The sequence below is a fragment of the Dysidea avara genome, chromosome 12 (genome assembly GCF_963678975.1).
Source record: "Dysidea avara chromosome 12, odDysAvar1.4, whole genome shotgun sequence".
Classification (NCBI taxonomy): Eukaryota; Metazoa; Porifera; class Demospongiae; order Dictyoceratida; family Dysideidae; genus Dysidea; species Dysidea avara.
In genome coordinates this window covers 24960704-24979469 of record NC_089283.1, presented here as the reverse complement: position 1 = coordinate 24979469, position 18766 = coordinate 24960704, and the positions used below count along the sequence as shown (strand labels likewise).

General features: G+C 37.3%; 1 protein-coding gene across 1 annotated transcript in view; it reads right to left on the bottom strand.

Moving 5' to 3' along the window:
- The window catches only part of LOC136240552 (E3 ubiquitin-protein ligase TRIP12-like), a 47777-nt gene extending 30103 nt beyond the window's left edge, over positions 1-17674 (bottom strand). Inside the window, exons 1-11 of the mRNA XM_066031547.1 lie at positions 17631-17674; positions 17423-17579; positions 16346-16435; positions 16178-16295; positions 15939-16126; positions 15828-15882; positions 15687-15773; positions 15430-15631; positions 15264-15377; positions 11616-11680; positions 7798-7914 (exon numbers count right to left, since the gene is read on the bottom strand). Coding sequence (XP_065887619.1) covers positions 15495-15631; positions 15687-15773; positions 15828-15882; positions 15939-16126; positions 16178-16295; positions 16346-16372 — 612 coding nt within the window. The 5' untranslated portion in view covers positions 16373-16435; positions 17423-17579; positions 17631-17674 and the 3' untranslated portion in view covers positions 7798-7914; positions 11616-11680; positions 15264-15377; positions 15430-15494. Of the gene's footprint in view, positions 7915-11615; positions 11681-15263; positions 15378-15429; positions 15632-15686; positions 15774-15827; positions 15883-15938; positions 16127-16177; positions 16296-16345; positions 16436-17422; positions 17580-17630 lie in introns of the transcript that reaches the window.
- Positions 17675-18766: the final 1092 nt, after the last annotated feature.

The following is an 18766-nucleotide window of genomic DNA, read 5'->3' as shown; positions in this document are numbered from 1 at the left end:
CAGTAATTTACACAGTACAGTAATTTACTCACTAAAGGATTGTAAAAGCTAAGTACAGTGGAGCTTCAATTATCTGAATGTCTTGATTAACTAGATGATGTGGTTCAATCATAAATTACTGTACTGTTTCAATTGATGTATGTTATATTAGAGTATTTTAATGTTCTGTCTGAACAAATACAACATCTCTACAATTGAACTGGCACACAGGTGATCAGATAATGAAAATTACACTGGTACCCTTTTGGAGCAACTAATTTAAAATTTGGAGAGTACAAAATCAACAATATAAATTTATTGCCCAATTCAACACACACACACACAAACAAACGCACATTTTCTCATATTAATTAATGGATATGGTAAAGTGTCACCTAAAAGTATTGCCATAAACAGTTTTTATAATATGGCATTTCAAGTCAATTCATTAGTTTCATGTAAACTTCAAAGAAACATACTCCATAAAGCCACTAATCCCACTATATGGTTTCTAGTGTGTTTTATGCATATCACTTCATCAGACTAATAACACACACATATATGCATTCTTTAAACAGAACAATGATGTCACATTATACTATAAAAAGTTTGATATCCTCTGACTTACCTTCACATCAGAAGTAGACATGAAAAACATCGATCTGGTAGTTGTTTCGCCTCCACCAAATGCAATTCTAGCAATTTAGCAACACCCACCATCCCATGTGAGCCCCACCCACAACACTCACCTGTAGTCTTGTGACAGTAGCATGGTAGAAATGTGACTATACAAGAATAATTATAAGTGTCATTAGTAGTCAAAACAATCAAGACACACACACACAATACCTTGACACAGTGATCTCCTTCAATAGCTCATATAGCACCTCGGACCTGTGGGTGTGTATGATTAATAAACAAACTTACAGACTTATGAAGTATAGTGCAACAGTTTCAGAATTGCTGTTAGACATTTATGATGAATTGTGCATGGGACCAGCCTACTTAACTGGCTTCTCAGCAGGTTGTGTGCTTCACCAAATGTGCTGATAGTTACCAGTGCTCTCATTAAACTAACAGCACAACAAGTGATGTTACTAATGAATAGTGAGATAAGTGGTGACAGCGTAGGCTTTATAATCCAAAAGCTAATATGGGAGGGGCCAGGAGTGTTTGTCTAACTGATACAAAACTTTGTTCAACTACTCTAATAGTACATACACTTGTTCGCACAATATAACAGTAGCACTTGTCAAGATTTGGTACTCAGATAGAGTATAGTTCAACATACAATATTGTTTATACTCATAATTCACTCAGGTAGTATGTGAACTTTTACTGGAAACTGTTCCAGTTGGCTGACACATCCATGTAGCCCCTGCAGCAATGTACTCAGCTCCACCCTCTCTGCAAACACCTACCAATGGCGTAGCTGACTGGTGTTTAGGCCTGAGTCAAATATGCTCATAATTTTGACCAAAATGCTTTCAGGAACACAAAATTTTCACCTATTATTTTCTTCAGTGTGTTCCCATTATGCTTCAACATTTATATAGCAACATGTCTTATTATCTTGGAACAATTATGATTAGTGAATGCTCTATTAGAGTATTTCACTGCAAAGTGACTGTTCTATTAGAGAGTATTGATCTAAGGAGCTATGTATAATGCATTTGAGTGCTCTATTACAATTTGCAACTTCCACTGACTGTTCTATTAGGGAATATCGATCTATTTTTATGGAATAAGCTTCATAGTTTAAATATCCAACTAATATACCAGTATATGCTGACGTAGCACTTCAGTTGGCATATTTGACGCAGTTTCTGCAAAAAAATAATAGCAATAAACAATGAAATGTATACATTAGGCCAGGCAAACAAACCTGATTACTTGTTTCTCATCCCTTCGGATTTCCATGCGGGCAAGGTCATTTTTCATTGTTCATTATTAAAGAAAACACTCCAAATCAAGCTGTCTGTTACTATAAGGCCCCTATTCGGTGATTATTAGTTTCTCATCCAGCCTTTCTAATTATTATGATGCGGGCGGGAGGGTATTACCATTATGCCATTATTTTATAATATTAACACACTGATGTACAGACCTTGTCCAAATTGTCTTTCTTTCTTACTACAAACATTTCCTTCACCAGCTGATTCTACTTTTCGTGATTGTCAACTGTTTTTCGACAGATAATATCTTACAAGGTTAATCTTCAACCTGAATTATTTTTCCACCTGAATTTGTCAAGTGCCACAAGGGGACATGACTTCAAACTTTTAAAACCTCATGCCCAAAAGAATGTTCGAAGTAAATTCTTTTCAGTAAGAACCATCAATTCATGGAATAATTTACCCAATTATGTAGTGTCGTCTAATTCTACTGACAACTTTAAAGTTTTGATTGATAACTTTTATTCTTAATGTAATTGTTTATTGTAATGAGCAGGACAGGACTCACAGGCATAATGCCTTTATCTCTGTATTTAATAATAATAATAATAATAATGACAGTCAACTGAAAGCCCGCTTTGATGAAGTCGATAGAGCACGATTGCAACTGGCACTGCAGCAATTTGCTAAGGAAAACAACAGTTCTCCTGGTGATATATAGCGCATTGTAGCGTTCATCAACAAAAATTATAACAGTTTGGTATCACGTGTTCTTCTGAGCATGCGCAGAGTAAATAATGGCTTACCATGCGGTAGCTTAAGAAGGATGCGGGCGGTGGATGAGAAACTAATAATCATGCACCAAATAGGGGCCTAAAGGTTAGCTAAAGTCTTTTAAGAACTAGTACTTACGCCTTTATCACTGTTTCTGAGGTGCAAGTGACATTTGCTGTGCTTGATAGATAGCTATAGCCTTCTTAGCATCAAAAAGCACTAATAATAATAATAAATAATAATAAAATACGTGCACGTGATTGATAGCAGCAATATTAATAATGAAATTAGAGGTGGTGGGATGCGGTCGGGGATGAGAAACAATTAAGCTGGTCACTGTAAAGAGAGAAGAACCATCAGTATTATTGATGACACAAACAATTACAATCAAATGTCCTCGGACACATGCTACCACAAAAATAGGGCATAAAAAGCCCCACAGGTGGGCATGGCAAGGAGTACAATTAACAAAAAAACAAAACACACACACACAATTAATAATGAAAAATGTCTTGCCAACATAATGTTCAAAAGTCCACACACCATTCTTGGCAGCTCTTCGCCATAAATATTCTCCTAGAAGAGGATATTGAAATTGCCGCTGCTAAATCAAAGATTCTCTTACATTGATCATGAGATTTTAACATAGTGAAATTATTTTGAATGAAGTTCACACAGTTCCGAAAAGAAGATAATGAACTTGGCAGATAGTGACCCAATACACTCATCTCAATTGTGTCATAAAAATTAACAATGCCAAGGCGATCTAGCTCAGACAAAAGTAGTTGATATTCTTCCTTTTTAAGTTTACGGTCTCTTGCAAGTTCAAGGTGACGGACAGAGTCCAGGGGACAAGTAAGCTCCAATAAGGCTACTGAATTACTTTCTTTATTGTGAATGTGCTAATAATAAATAATAATAATCAAGTTTACCCGGCGGGCATGGTCTGTCATGCTACAACCGGTCGCAGGGGCGGATCCAGAGTTTGGAAAGAGGGGGGGGGGGCACCTTGCTGAAAAAAGTTAAAGAGCAAAAAAAAAAAGGTCACAACAATAAAAGCTAGTTATCCTTTACCAAATATATTCTATCACGTATGTTATGTAAAATAAAATCCTTATTTATAGCTTCATAGGTAAGCTACACTGCCTCAAGAACATTGTGACTGCTTTATTAGAGTAAATGACTGCTCTATTAGAGTATCTCGATCTTGTATGCAATTTCTTGAGGGGGGGGGGGGGCATTTGCCCCAAATGCTCCATCCTGGATCCGCCATTGGGTCCCCCCGGACCAGTTGCAACAACCTTACTCGGTCCCCCCGGACTTGACTTGCAGCACTGCAACTTGTCCCCCCCCCGGACAACTTACGCCACCACAGTTTGTTTGTTTGTTTTTACTGTGCAGAAATCACAAATGATTATAACTAGCTACGCACAGATATAATTACTTAAGTTGTTACAAAAATTATCCAGGGAAGGGGAATTACTTGAACTATATATAGGGGGAGGGGGGAGGGGGTTCCAAAGTTTAATCACAGAGGGGAAAAAAGAAGTTGGTCCCCCTCTGCCATAAGTGGTCCCCCACTGGCTTTATCATAGACTCGATCATAGATCTTTGAGAAGGCGTAAGGCTAGGCACAAAGTGCCCCACTGTGGCACTCAAAAATGACTTCATGATAGTTCCTTCAATGCGTCAAGAAACCTAAAAGTACTCTATACTAATTGTGATCAATTATTAAATAAATTTGATGAGCTAAATTCAACTATTGATTTAGATAAACCTGATATCATACTGTTAGTTGAAGTCATACCTAAAGCATTAAAGGCCCCAATCCTATCTCCTAGACTTCAAATTCCCAACTACACTTCCTATACTAATTTTGATCCTGATGCACCTTTACAAAACAGCCCTAGAGGAATAATCATTTATATTACTGATTCACTCAATTCTAAGGAGGTATCATTTACTACTGAATTTCAAGAGCAGTTGTGGGTTAAAATAGAGTTATTAAACTACAGCTATTTACTAATTGGTACTATTTATCGTTCACCATCTACTGATCCCAATGTTAGCATATCCAAATTGTGTTGTGTATTTAAGGAGGTTTTAGAGTCAAGACCACCATATTTATTGATAGCTGGTGACTTTAATTTGCTTGGCATTGATTGGAGTGATGATAATTTTTCTGGCAATTCGTATGAGCAGGAATTCTATAATACAGTACAAGAATGTGTTTTATTTCAGCATGTTAATGAGCCAACACGTTTCAGACCAGGTTCATCTCCCCATGTACTAGACCTAGTACTTACCAATGAAGAGAACATAGTAAAATCCATCAAATATTCTTCTGGGCTGGGGTTGAGTGATCATTTGTGTTTGAATATTTCTCTTTCATGTTCTCCAATAACTATCAACCAGTCCAGTGATGTACTATCTTACAATTTTAACAAAGGGGATTATATGAAGCTTAAAAGCCTCCTTAACGAAACTGCCTGGTTGACGGAATTACAGGATCTAAATGTATGCCAGTCTTGGAATTTTTTTATGCAACGTTTTAAGTCTGCTATGGAATGCTCTATCCCAAGGTACCATAAACCCCAATATAGAAAATTACCATATACTAATCATAAAGTAATTGATCTTAAACATAAGAAGGAAACATTATGGAAAAGGTTCCGTAGAACTGGCAATCATTTGGATCATCTTAGGTTTACTGAAGTAAGAAATTCGCTTAGACGCCTTACACGTGACTTGAGATCTAAGTTCGAGATGAGAATTGCTAAGGAAGTGAAGACCAACCCTAAAGCTTTTTGGCGATATGTAAATTCTAATGTCAGAGTTAAACCCTCCATTCCTACCCTGGTTGATGAGTCACTTAATGATACTGAAGCAGCAACTGATGAAAGTAAAGCGGAAATGTTGAACAAGTTTTTTACCAGCACATTTACCAGAGAATCCATGGATAACATCCCTGAGTTTCAAGACCGTGTCTTTGTAACTAGTCTCGATGGCATATCAATTGATGTAGGCATTGTAAAAGAAAAGTTGTGTGATTTAAATTCTAGCAAAGCTACTGGACCTGATGAACTCCCCCCCAGAGTGTTGAAGGAAGCTGCTGCTGAAATAAGCATACCTCTGTCTATAATTTTTAAGAAGTCATTAAGCGAGGGTAGACTACCCCCAGACTGGAAAGTAGCAACTATTATCCCAATTTTCAAGAAAGGAAACAAATATTCACCCTGTAATTACCGTCCTGTAAGTTTAACATCTGTTGTTTCCAAAGTTTTTGAATCTATTATTCGTGAGGGAATGTTAGAGCATTTGTTTAACAACAATTTGATGTCACCATGTCAACACGGATTCCTCCCTCGCAAGTCTTGTATGACACAGTTACTGTGTGCACTTGATGATTGGACAGAGACTTTGGACAGTGGTAATTCAGTAGATGTTTTGTACCTTGACTTTAAGAAGGCTTTTGACTCTGTTCCTCATGAAAGGTTGCTCAAAAAGATTTATGCATATGGTTTTAGAGGTGATCTGTTTAATTGGATACAAGACTTTTTGAAAGGACGCAGACAAAGAGTTTCTGTGAATGGTTCAATGTCTGGTTGGAGTGATGTAATAAGTGGAATACCTCAAGGATCAGTCTTGGGTCCTCTCTTCTTTGCAATTTTCATCAATGATCTGCCATCATTATTAAGGAATAAAGTTCTTTTATTTGCAGATGACACAAAATATATTCCAGCATTAGTCGTGCTAACCCAATATCCTCCCTGTAAGATGATATTAATGCTTGCATTGAATGGTCAGTAATGTGGCAGTTGCCTTTCAACATTTCTAAATGTATGTAAAATACTACATATAGGTCAGTTTAATCCAAGATATTGTTATAAGATGGATGGGATGGACATTGTTAAGGTAAATGAGGAAAAGGATTTGGGGGTGTTGATTGATTGCAATCTCAAGTTTCATAGTCAGTGTTCGGCAGTGGTTAATAAAGCTAATAGACTTCTTGGCCTTATTAAATAGACCTGTTCGGATATTTCTGTAGATTCATTTACATGTTTATACAAATCAATAGTACGTCCTATTTTAGAATATGGTAACTTGGTTTAGGGACCTTACTATAAAACAGACATCCAAAAATTAGAAAAATCCAATGGAAAGCAATTAGAATGATCAAATCTATAAGAGATCTTGACTACGAGGAACGATTGAAAGTACTTAACTTGCCATCATTACATTATAGACATTATAGAGGTGACATTATTGCTGTCTAAAATATGCTACATGATAAGTATGATGTAGACCATTCTGATTTTTTTTTACTTTTTCACCCATTACCCATACCAGAGGTCATATATTTAAGCTATTTAAATATTTTTCAAGAACAGATGCCAGGAAATATTTTTTTACAAGAAGAGTTGTTGAACCATGGAATAATTTACCCCAAGAAGTAGCATGTGCAGCATCAGTTGATGATTTTAAGAAATTGATTGACCAATATTCATCTAACACTATGTATAAATGTATGTAATTAGTCTACTTGTACTTTTTTTATCTGTTGATCAGGTGTAACAGGCTGTTTAGCCTTATAAATTACCTGTAATAAATAATAATAATAATAATCTACTCCGGCATGATTGTCACTATACAACTCTTGATCAATGTAGTCCACATTAAAAGCAGTGTGATCTAAACCTTGCAAAATATTTTGTCCTGCAAAAAGATTAGCTTCTGGGGGACACAGATCCCGACTCCATATACTGGTGCACCCCCTTTGATAAACCCTGGATCAGCTGCTGTAAACATTATAGAGGTAACAACACTATAGCTATAGCTAGTACATACAGTGGAACCTCTCCTAACAAACTCCAGAATTAAGGACACAATAGAAAAAACCTCCATAATAAGGACAAAACTTTTGGTCCCAACCAGCCTGGTCAATAATTTTTACCTCTGAAAAAAAGGAAAATCTCTATATTACAGCAAAAAGTGGCCAAAAATTCTAGGTCCCGGTAATAGAGAGGTTCCACTGTAGAATTAAACCTGCAGCTTAATGCCAACAAGATAAATTACATATAAATGGCATAATAACAAAACTTTAGCAGATACTATTACTATTATTAGTAGCTAACTATTAGTGTTCACATTATTGAAGTTGACTGGCACAATCCACTGGCAGAGCAAGAGGCTGCTGGAGGTTTATCGGCTGTGATGCCTGAGCATATAATGTACCCACATCCACACATTACAGCTACAGTGCTATCTAAATGATAATGAAAAGTATAATGGCTTAATATACATCATAAGAGTTTCTTGGAAAGGTAATCTTATGTTGTTGACATGAAGCATGATTAAATTAGGAGCCGGATTTTCATACAAGTACATATACAGTAACACCTTCACTGATCTCATGCACAACACTATAATGCAGTCCACAATGAACTGATATTGTAGTCATTAAGTCACCAGGTAGGTCAGTGCCATCTGAATCAATAGCTATGTAGCAGCTGTAAACTGGAACTGCAATTTCACCATCAATAATTAAAGTACTTGAGCTCTCTACAGCTATTGACCATATCCTGCACAGTCAAGGAGTATAATGCACAAGAAGAGAATGTCATAATATCAAGCAATAGTGATACCAGATATTATTTTCAAGGATAATTGTTTGTAATGATCATGTAATCAATAACTAACTTACTCACACTTAACTAATAATATTATTTTATATTGCATGTATACTCTTTTAGAGTCCTGCAACTTTGAGTGGCCAGTACAATCTTCATGATGAATTGCGTGTCAGTGCTTTTGTGAAATGTTGTTGAGAACATGGTGAAACCTTTCCAATATAACCATGTGACCTGTGTAATATGGTGAAATATACAGTAACTTAAATAGCTGCATGGACATCAAGTGGAGCTTTCAGATTTGGCAATTATTAAACTTGATTGGTAATCATCCTAACCCACTGTAACACTGGCCAACAGTGAGGGTTGTCTGGTCATAATACTTATGCTTTCACACATTTGTAGGTAAAACAGTGGATATTATAGAGAATCCACTAAATGCAAATTTTGCCAATGCTGGTATGAATCTCAACTACACGCAGCATTCAAGAAATGGAAAGCGTGAAAGTACTAGCACTGACTCATTATCACTATAGTTTGAAATAGAAATAAATTAAAATTCCAATTCCACCTTTTGTCCCAAATATTTCTTGTACAACTCATTCAGCTTGTCTTTATCAGTGACCTCTACTAACTCCACACACACGCACACGCACACACGCACGCCATATCAGACAATTCAATGTATTTAAATGTCATTCAGCTACAGTATGAAAATGTACTGTTTGTTCAATTAGAATTTTAAAAATAAAACTGATTCTACAAAAACCTGTTAATTTTAGCAACTTTTATATGCTCAGCTGTATAGCACGTATATCATATAGGGGGTGAGTGGGTGGGAGGGTGCGGAGGGGAGGGGTGGTGGGCCGCCCACGCGCAAGAAGTGGTTGACAGTGAAAAAACAGTCTATAAGTATCATACAACTGTTTAAATATATACGTTCTTTGATATAGTATATGCATTAGTTTGCCAGTGATAGTTATAAACGGCGAAAAGAATGTAATGAATTGCCCGCCCATGCCCAATTTGCGCCTTCGTTAAAATGGCCTTGCTCAAAGACGATTAAATGTCTATGACATAGTTTTCTGTATAAATACTTTGGTTTGTTTATCATGCTGTAATATTGTGCTGCTGTGTTATGCTATAATAATATTAATGCTTATATTATTTAATGATGTTTGTTTCTATTACTTTAGTGCACGGTGGGAGGTGGAAGCGTCCATGATGATGATTGGGCAATGTGCAAATAAGGTGAGCGTATGCTTTGTAAAAAGAAGCCCACGTAGCTGTGCAGGGCTCATCTTCTGTACAGATCAGCTTCTGTATAGTCTTTCATTATTTTATTTTTCCCGAGGGGTAGCCAACGCCCACGCAAAACACAGAAATGGGGTTGTCAATGCCCAAGCAAAGCACCCAACTGGCGTATACGAGACTCCCAATCTTTATGTATTTTTAAAATCATTTAGTGATATTGCTAACTAGTAACTACCTGTATAGTTGTTGATCTACATCTTGTTCTAGTTATTCATGATCGATCATTGTCTACTTTGTTAAACTCACTTTCTCCTTTATTTTTACATGATTTAGGATTTAGGATTTGGTTTCTAATATATTTGTGTATTTCTGATTGGATTTCTCACATAGCATACAAGATTCCCAAGGCATTGGCTACCCCTCGCTTTTTACCAATAGCCAGTTCATCTCTAGTTGACAAAGATTGATATTACAAACTAAATTAAATTCTTGATCACAGATACACATTTCCCTTGTTGCTATATGTGGCACACCACAAAATTAACCAATGTAAACAACCATTACTATACCTTGTAGTGTTTTATTTTTATGTGAATATGTAGTGAAGTGTGTGTGTGTAGTGTGTAGTGTGTGTGTGTGTGTGTGTGTGTGTGTGTGTGTGTGTGTGTGTGTGTGTGTGTGTGTGTAGTGTGTGTGTAGTGTGTGTGTGTGTGTGTGTGTGTGTGTGTGTGTGTGTGTGTAGTGTGTGTGTAGTGTGTGTAGTGTGTGTGTGTGTGTGTGTGTGTGTGTGTGTAGTGTGTGCGTGATAAAGATTTTTTAAATTCACCAATTTAAATGTGACTGTTTTCTCCACAGGTTTATACGTTGGAGAACTGCAAACAAGTAACTTGAAATTTTTATAATGACCATTTTTCAAAATATTTATTTGATTACATGTACAAAATACAAAGATGTATCACGTGATCTAAAAAAGTTATTAGCATGATGTACAAGGACTATTGACCATTGAAAAGTTGATGAATTAAACATTCAAGAACGTAATACTTCTCCATTGCAACTCGCCCACGCAATATAGCGCGCGCGTCATTAATAATCAGTGCTCAGCCAGGGTATGCGACTATTGGATTGAGATAGTGATTTTTATAAAATTATTTGTACCGTGTAAAACGTTCGTCACGAACGGTATAGCTAGCTGAAGTATTCAAGAAAGGATAGATCTAGCCTGGTATAACCTGGAATCGTTAAAAAGTTTGCGCCTGGATTGTTGAGGTGAGCCAATATTTTCATGGCCAATGGTTCTATGTGTAATGTTAAACCCCCTACTTTGTACCATGAAGAAGGCCGTATTAAGCTGTTACATTTTACGTGAAAGTAGATGTCATGCTGGCCATTCCTGCTAGAACCTGGAAAGGGTTTAAAAGTTATCTGACGCTCCATAACAGAGCCTTGAAAAAACCTGCTTCCAGTGTAGACGCGTGTATCTTGCCAATAAAAATTTTTTATTAAAAGTCGCTTAATTGTTGGATATGCACACACGCACACGCACGCACACACGCACACACACACACAAATCTGTTGACAGCTGCTAAGTAACATTGCTGTGTACAGGGGCGGATCCAGGAGCTGGCAAGGGGAGGGGCACAAACAGGCTAAGTTGGTAGGTGGTTGGAGAGAGCAGATTCTCTTTGTTAGTTGCTGCATTTTTGAAGCAGCAAATAATCACCTCTTAGTAGTGTCTCACTGTTGATTTTTGCCATTTTGGCCTTTGCAGATGGTTAAAAAAATGCTCTGAATGTCTTAATAACAGCAACACGATAATTATTTTTAGAGGAGCTTAGTACGCACGAAGGTGCTGGTTCACTATTTCACAGCTAGTTTGACTTTGGTTTAGGTGAATTTGTAAGAAATACTATTAAATATGCATATTTTCATGAGTTTCATTAATTGATCTTGGCCTTAGTATTTACTAGAAGTATGGCTGGCTCCTCCACAAAGTCAGTGGGGGGAAGGGGGGGGGGCATTTGCCCCAAATGCCCCATCCTGGATCCGCCATTGGTGTATACAGTATCTGCTGTAATTTTACCTGATTTTGTAGTCCTAAAATGTTAATCCTTGCTGGTTGTCACAGTCAGTTGCTCAGCCAAGTGACTGAAAAGCACATCAAATTAAATTAAAGTGAATAACAGATTTGGTTATTCTCTGCTAGGCTTGAGCTAACTATGCTTTGAAAATAGCCTATTATACTTTTGAGCAGTGCTCAAAAATCCAGCCTATTATGTATATGCTCAAAATTTAAACATTGATTTTGAGCCTCAAGAGGTGGTCAAGTTTGAACAGCCACCACATTGATTTTTGAAACTGAGGTAATAAATGCTGCAGTGTAAATAAGTATAAGATATGGCTAGCATAGATCAATAAAACCACTGTGTGTGGTGATTCAATTAAACTGTTACATGTCATACTTTAGTTTACTAATTTATTGGTTTGTAAGAACCACTTAAAGTCACCATACTGCTAGTAACATTAGTGGAGAATTTAAAGTTTACACACTAAGACTATAGAATAGATCCCTTCAGCTATAGCTAGCCTGCTGCCTGCATATACCATTTTTGATGAAACAGACATTTTAGTGTATGCCGGCATTTTCAAAAAATTATTGTCTATAGTTATTGAAGCTGTGTATGAGGAATGAAACATGCAGCTAGTATAGTTCCCAATCACTGCCCAAGCCTATATCCAAGTAAATTAGTGACTTCAACTGTCTAATCTATACTCCAACCTAAATCAGAATATATAGATTAAATCAAGCTTTATATTATAGAACTATAGCCAACTGTTCTGTTGGTGTGTCATGGCCTCTGTTAAGTGGACATGGTAAATTGAGCATTACAAGCCACCGAAGTGATGGAGTTCCCAGAAGCTTTATCTAAGCCTCTTCTGGAGATGCATCTTAGTGTTATCCTGTCACATGCATACTGCTATTATTTATTATTATTATTATTATTATTATTAAATACAGAGAAAAGGCATTATGCCTGTGAGTCCTGCTCATTACAATAAACAATTACATTAAGAATAAAAGTTATCAATCAAAAATTTTAAAGTTATCAGTAGAATTAGACGACACTACATAATTGGGTAAATTATTCCATGAATTGATGGTTCTTACTGAAAAGAATTTACTTTGAACATTCTTTTGGGCATGAGGTTTAAAAAGTTTGAAGTCATGTCCCCTTGTGGCACTTGACAAATTCAGGTGGAAAAATAATTCAGGTTGAAGATTAACATTCCCTTGTAAGATATTATATACCATAATCATGTCAGCACGATGCCTTCGATATGACAATTAATATAGGAAGCTTGAGGGTAACCAGACGTTCATCATACTCTAAACTGGACAGATCCTGAACACATTTAGTTGCTCTTCTTTGCACTCTCTCCATCCTGTCACAATCTCCAATATAATTGGGTCCCCATACAACATTAGCATATTCAAGGTGAGGTCTTACCAGAGCCTTGTAGAGTATTGGAAGGGTCTTTCTATTTAGAGTGTTAAATGATTTTTTGATTAATCCCAATACACGATTGGCTTTGTTTATAGCAGAGGTTGCTTGGCTATGGAACTTTAAGCTAGAATCCACTATTATTCCTAAGTCTTGATGTTCTGATACTACCTGTAGGGGTTGTCCATCCATATAATATGTATGACATGGGTTAGAGTTACCCAGATGCATAAAAAATGTCTTAACAGTGTTGAAATTCAGCAACCACTTCATTGACCACTCTTTTAGTAATAAGATATCTTGTTCCAATTGATAGTTACTCTGCTGGTTTACAATTGGGCAAAACAACTTAACATCATCAGCAAACAACAACACTTGGGATGATACTACACTGGGAAGATCATTGACATAAATTGAAAACAAAAGAGGGCCAATCACAGACCCTTGAGGCATACCACTGATCACATTACTTGTTCCTGATTTAACACCATTAATCACAACAGCCTGTTTCCTTTGAGAGAGAAAAGATCTAATCCACTGCAGAACTTGCTGCTGGAAACTGCATGTGGATAACTACGTGATTCTAAGCCATGTCATAGTGGTGACTGTTCTATTAAAGTATTTGACTAGTTAACTGGTCTATTAAAGTATATGTTTTAATTGTTAGTATTTTTAAAGGGAGACACTGGTGCCCACAACGCGTACAACCACGTGCAGATGCAAAACAATGCAATGTTCAGAATTAGCTATATGTTTAAAAATAGGTCATGCATTACTCAAATTTCGTTTCACTGCTTCAGGACTTAGTCGTATTTCGTGGAGGGTAGTACCAGGCTTTTTTATCAAGACGTTGAGTTAGTACTGACTGGGAAGGTGATAGTGGAGATTTCATTGGGGGACCAGCTGCAGCAGGGCGGACCATCTGCAGCAACTTTACATGGTCCGGCTGGACCCTTTAAGGGTTTTACCCTCGGTAATACTCTTTTCACCACCTTTCATAACCCTCACGTAATATCAAGCTCAAAAGCATCCGGGCAGACTTCCTACTGTAGTTGTTGCTCTCTCTGTTCGACTTTAGGGCACGCATCTAGTAGTTGCCGCGAGTAGTCGACTTTAGGGGATGCGTCCAGTAGTTGCCGCAAGTAGTAGACTTTAGGGGAAGCGTCCATGCAGTAGTTGCCATGAGTATAGTCGACTTTAGGGCAGGGAAGCGTCTAGTAGTGTTAGCGTTAGGTTAGGGTTAGAGTTCAGCTTTGGTTTCTTCTTCACCTTTAGGGTCAGGTTCTTCTTACTATATACAGCTTATTTCGTTAGTCACTTTTATAAGATACAAAAGAAGGGAATCAAGGCAGCTAGCAGCGGTAGCGGCATAATCGCCGGGTAGCACGCTGGACCATTGACACTGGGATCCTGGGTTCGATCCCCCTTCAAGACCGCACTTTTTTTTCGCCTTTTTGGTTCATGTTTTTTGTCTAAGTTCTGTAGGGTTATGAAATAGGGTGAAAAGAGTGATACCCGACTATTTAAGGCGCGATAGTTGGTCTGGCCGGACCACTTGCGGCGGGGGACAAGTCTCGCGTGGCCAGACCATGCACTTTTTTTTCTTTTTGAAAAAGAAAACAGAGTGGTCTGGCCATGCAGGCGAGACTGTACCGGGCGTTAGAAAATTTGGAAAGAGAATTTCGGAAATAAGATTTTCGATCTGACATACTTTTTAATCTGAGACCTTAATTATCCGAAAGAAGTATCTATTATAGTAGGCATTCCAGCCCGATTTTTAAATTTTGGAAAAATGGGCTTTTTATATGCTCAATAGATAGAGTATTGATTGTCGATCTCAGAAATATATAGTTTGTTGGGTTGGAATTAGCTACTTTGGTATGCACAGTGCTTATAAACTGAAAAAATGTACATTTTTTCTCCAGGGCTCCCCATACATTTTAAAGGGAAAAATGACACAATTGAATCAAGAAGCCATCTAGCAATCTGGACTATCTTGAAACTGCAGTTGCTTCTAGCTGCAAGTTTGTATGCAGAGTATCCTCACTTGGTAACAAGCTAGGAAAACTAGGTGTTGTTAAAGTAACTAAGAAACAGTTTGTAAGTGTTCTGACAACACAACTCTACCAATTCATCACATTTCACTGAAGTTTAGTGTAGTGTATGATGTTCAGTCAACTTCATGTAATCCTTATAAGGACCTAACACTTCCACTAAACACTACCCACCTCACTAGGGTAGAACTGTTGTAGAGAGGAGATGGGGAAGATGGAATTGAAGCCCTCCTTGAATGCTGCAAATTGTGCTGACACACCTTTAACTAACGTCCAGTACACCACCAACTATTAGAACAACAACTAACACTGACACTACTGGACTAAGGAGTGACCTTACTTGAAGGTACTCATCAAGATTATGAATGTTCACGGGAATATCTTTACCACCAGGCTACACACCAATTAGTAACAACAATACAATGGTTCAGTGATTGCCTTTAGTTCTATGCCAGGGTATGCTGGTAAGGTAAAGTCAAGATCAAGATCTTCTATAGTACTACCACCCTCCATAGTGAGGTTCTCCACTCCTAGTACTAATGCTTTACCAGACTAACATGATAACATGGTGAAGTATTGATAGGTATATAGCCTTACCAGTAGGGAGTCTCTTTCTAAATTGTGTTTCTTGACTGCAACTTCTGCGAGTTGTACAAATTACCTGGCCATCACTGGGTCCATGTGCTATGCAAGGCATGATAGCCACACCCTTTTCAAAACACAGCCACACCCCATTACCTGTAAATCTTGTGCAGTAAATGTGTCCCCATTCCCAACATCCACTTGTAGAATGCTTCACTGAATGAAATGTGTGGGTAATGTGATGATGTCACATGTACACTAACTGACCATTCTTGAGTCCATCAAACTTCTTGCCACAAACTTTCCCATGAAAGAGAACTTGGCACACACCTTGTCCACAACACCTGAAGGTGTCTTGGGACCCAGCATACCTATACAGTGTACTGAAGCTATAGTCCTTTTACTTGGGAAGAGTCCAACTGGACTATGTACAAATTGTGTATTGCTTGAGGCACCTGTATAGGTACAACAGTTGACATCATGTGATCACACAAGGAGGGAAATACCCTTGTTGCCGGTTGGTAAGGGACAGTCATCACCATGCCAAATACCAAGATCAGCATGTTGTAGTTCCCTGGATACTAAAGTGAAGAACTCCGGTGTTGGGTCCAGCCCGGTACCAGCCTAACACAAGGTATATAGTTACATGTTTATAAATGATGACACTTTATTACCTCATCTTCATAGTACACCTCTAACATGCTCTTGGTGGCCCCGAGGTCATTAATAACCTTCTCAGCTTGTGATAGTAGGTCATCTCGGGACTACACAACACATGCCATGACACCTTCTGAAGGTGTTATAACGTATATACATGTAACAATGAGTAACTCACCAATGTAATTTTGTATAGAGTTACGTATTAGGTAGTGTGTACAGAAGAAGAAGTGTTTACTACACGAACAATCACACAAATCCATTGGTTACTAACTTAAAATGATTGGCTGACTAGCTATATGTAGCTAGCAGTTCACTGAGCACTAGTATGATGTACAGTAACTAATGTAGTCACCTAAACTTTATTGTAGCAGTTTGTTCCATTGTGCTATGTGATGTCCTATTACATATTTTAAGTACTGCCTAATGTTCCTTCACAATGTCAGGTTTGTTCCTTCGTGTTGGTGGCAGGCACCAATATAATGAACACTTACATAAACAGGTGACCACAAATGCTACAGCATAATTATATAGCTATATATGTTCTGTGATTGGTGTAATTGATTGTACAGTGAGCACTATGGTATCCTTCAAACAGCTTGTATAGCCAATCCAAATCTGTCCACTGCTGATTGATGACAAATAATAATTTTGATAATGTCAACACTAGAGCTAGGGAGGGAGGAGTAATAAAGCAAATAAAGTGGGTGTGGCTACCTACCTGGAGAAATTGTGGTGCAAGCTTTATGTAGTGGGTAGGAGCTGCTACAGTAGCTACACACATGCTCATTTACAAACAGAAAACTTTGACAGTATAATAACAACTGTTGGAAAGCAATAATATTAGAGAATAAAAATAAACTATTTTAAGTATTCAATTATCTGAATAACTAGATGAATGTACGTGTGGCCTGAAGATTTAAAAAAATGTACTATTAGAGTATTTGTTAATTGGTGTATGTTCTATTAGAGTATTTGAACAGAGCTCTATCATTCATCCAGACAGTGTAACAAACTAATTAACATCACAATTAAATTATCAAGATCAGATCTAGTTATGATCTAGCACTTAATGATCAAGATCAAACACTCACCTCATACTATCATCTCTCTTAGCAGTGGCTGGTTTACCATACCCTCTGATCAAATGTATCGTTCTATAGTCTGTATGGTTGCTAGAGGATCAACCTTGACTGGTCCGCCCCTCCAAGGCTGGGACACTGTATCACTGACATGACGCTCCAACTGACACTATATCATCATCAACAATAACTAATGATATTATTAGTGTGTACTAATCACCTTGATCTGATGTGTGTTGAAGAACTTGAGAGACTGTGATCCCTGGATGAAGCGTAGGTGGATATGCGTTACACATGACATGAGTACACTCACAGACATGAACAGATACACTGAACAAATACTACAAAAGAATTTGGTACTCAGAAGGCAAACTAAATCGAAACAGTAAATATCCAATATTGTTTAATCTCTACTACAACTCACAATCACTGTATTGAGACAACAGAACATTTTCTTTATTTGAAGTATATTTAAGGTACATGCGTATGTATATATATATATATATATATATATATATATATGTACCACTTTCACACCTCAGATGAAAGGAAAGCCAGTGCATATATATCACATATCGCACTGACTCAAAATGTTAACGAGATATACACACTGCTACCAGTGCGTATATCTCGTTACACACTGCCTTGATGAGATATAATCTCGTTAACTTGAGACATTGCATACCTAATAGGTGTGCACACTATATCCAGAAATCATCAGATTTCTTTGATGTTTTACTGTTATCCTCTTCTCTTATATAGGGAATCAAGCAAGCTGTGATTGTGGGATTGAATTCTGCCAAAAACCTGTGATTGTGGGATTCAATTTTAATACATTAGCAGTAGTTTGTTTTTACTTTTGTAAATGTAGCAATTAAAGTAACATAATTAACACTCTCTTAAAATTGCTATATTAGCAATAATAAAATAAAACTATTGTTTGATGTATTAAAATTGAATCCCACAATCACAGTTTGTTTGGCAAAATTCAATCCCACAATCACAGCTTACTTGGTTCCCTATATAAGAGAAGGGTATAGCAATTAAAGATTTTGCCAATTAGGTGAGTCTACATGCTAAAGTAGAACATTTTAGTTATACCACTGGCACTCGTACTTTACCTGTATATACGCACTTGGGCCTGCGGCCCTTGTGCTTGTGCGTATATATCAGGCAAAGCACTCGTGCCCGTGGTATAACTATTACATATACACAATATATGTATTAGATAAAGCACTGCCGCGAGTGCTATACGGGAAATATAGCACGAAAAGAGTGGGCTATATTTTGTCTCGAGACCACTCTTTGAGTGCTATATTTCCTGTATAGCACGAGTGAAAGGCAGTGCTTTATCTG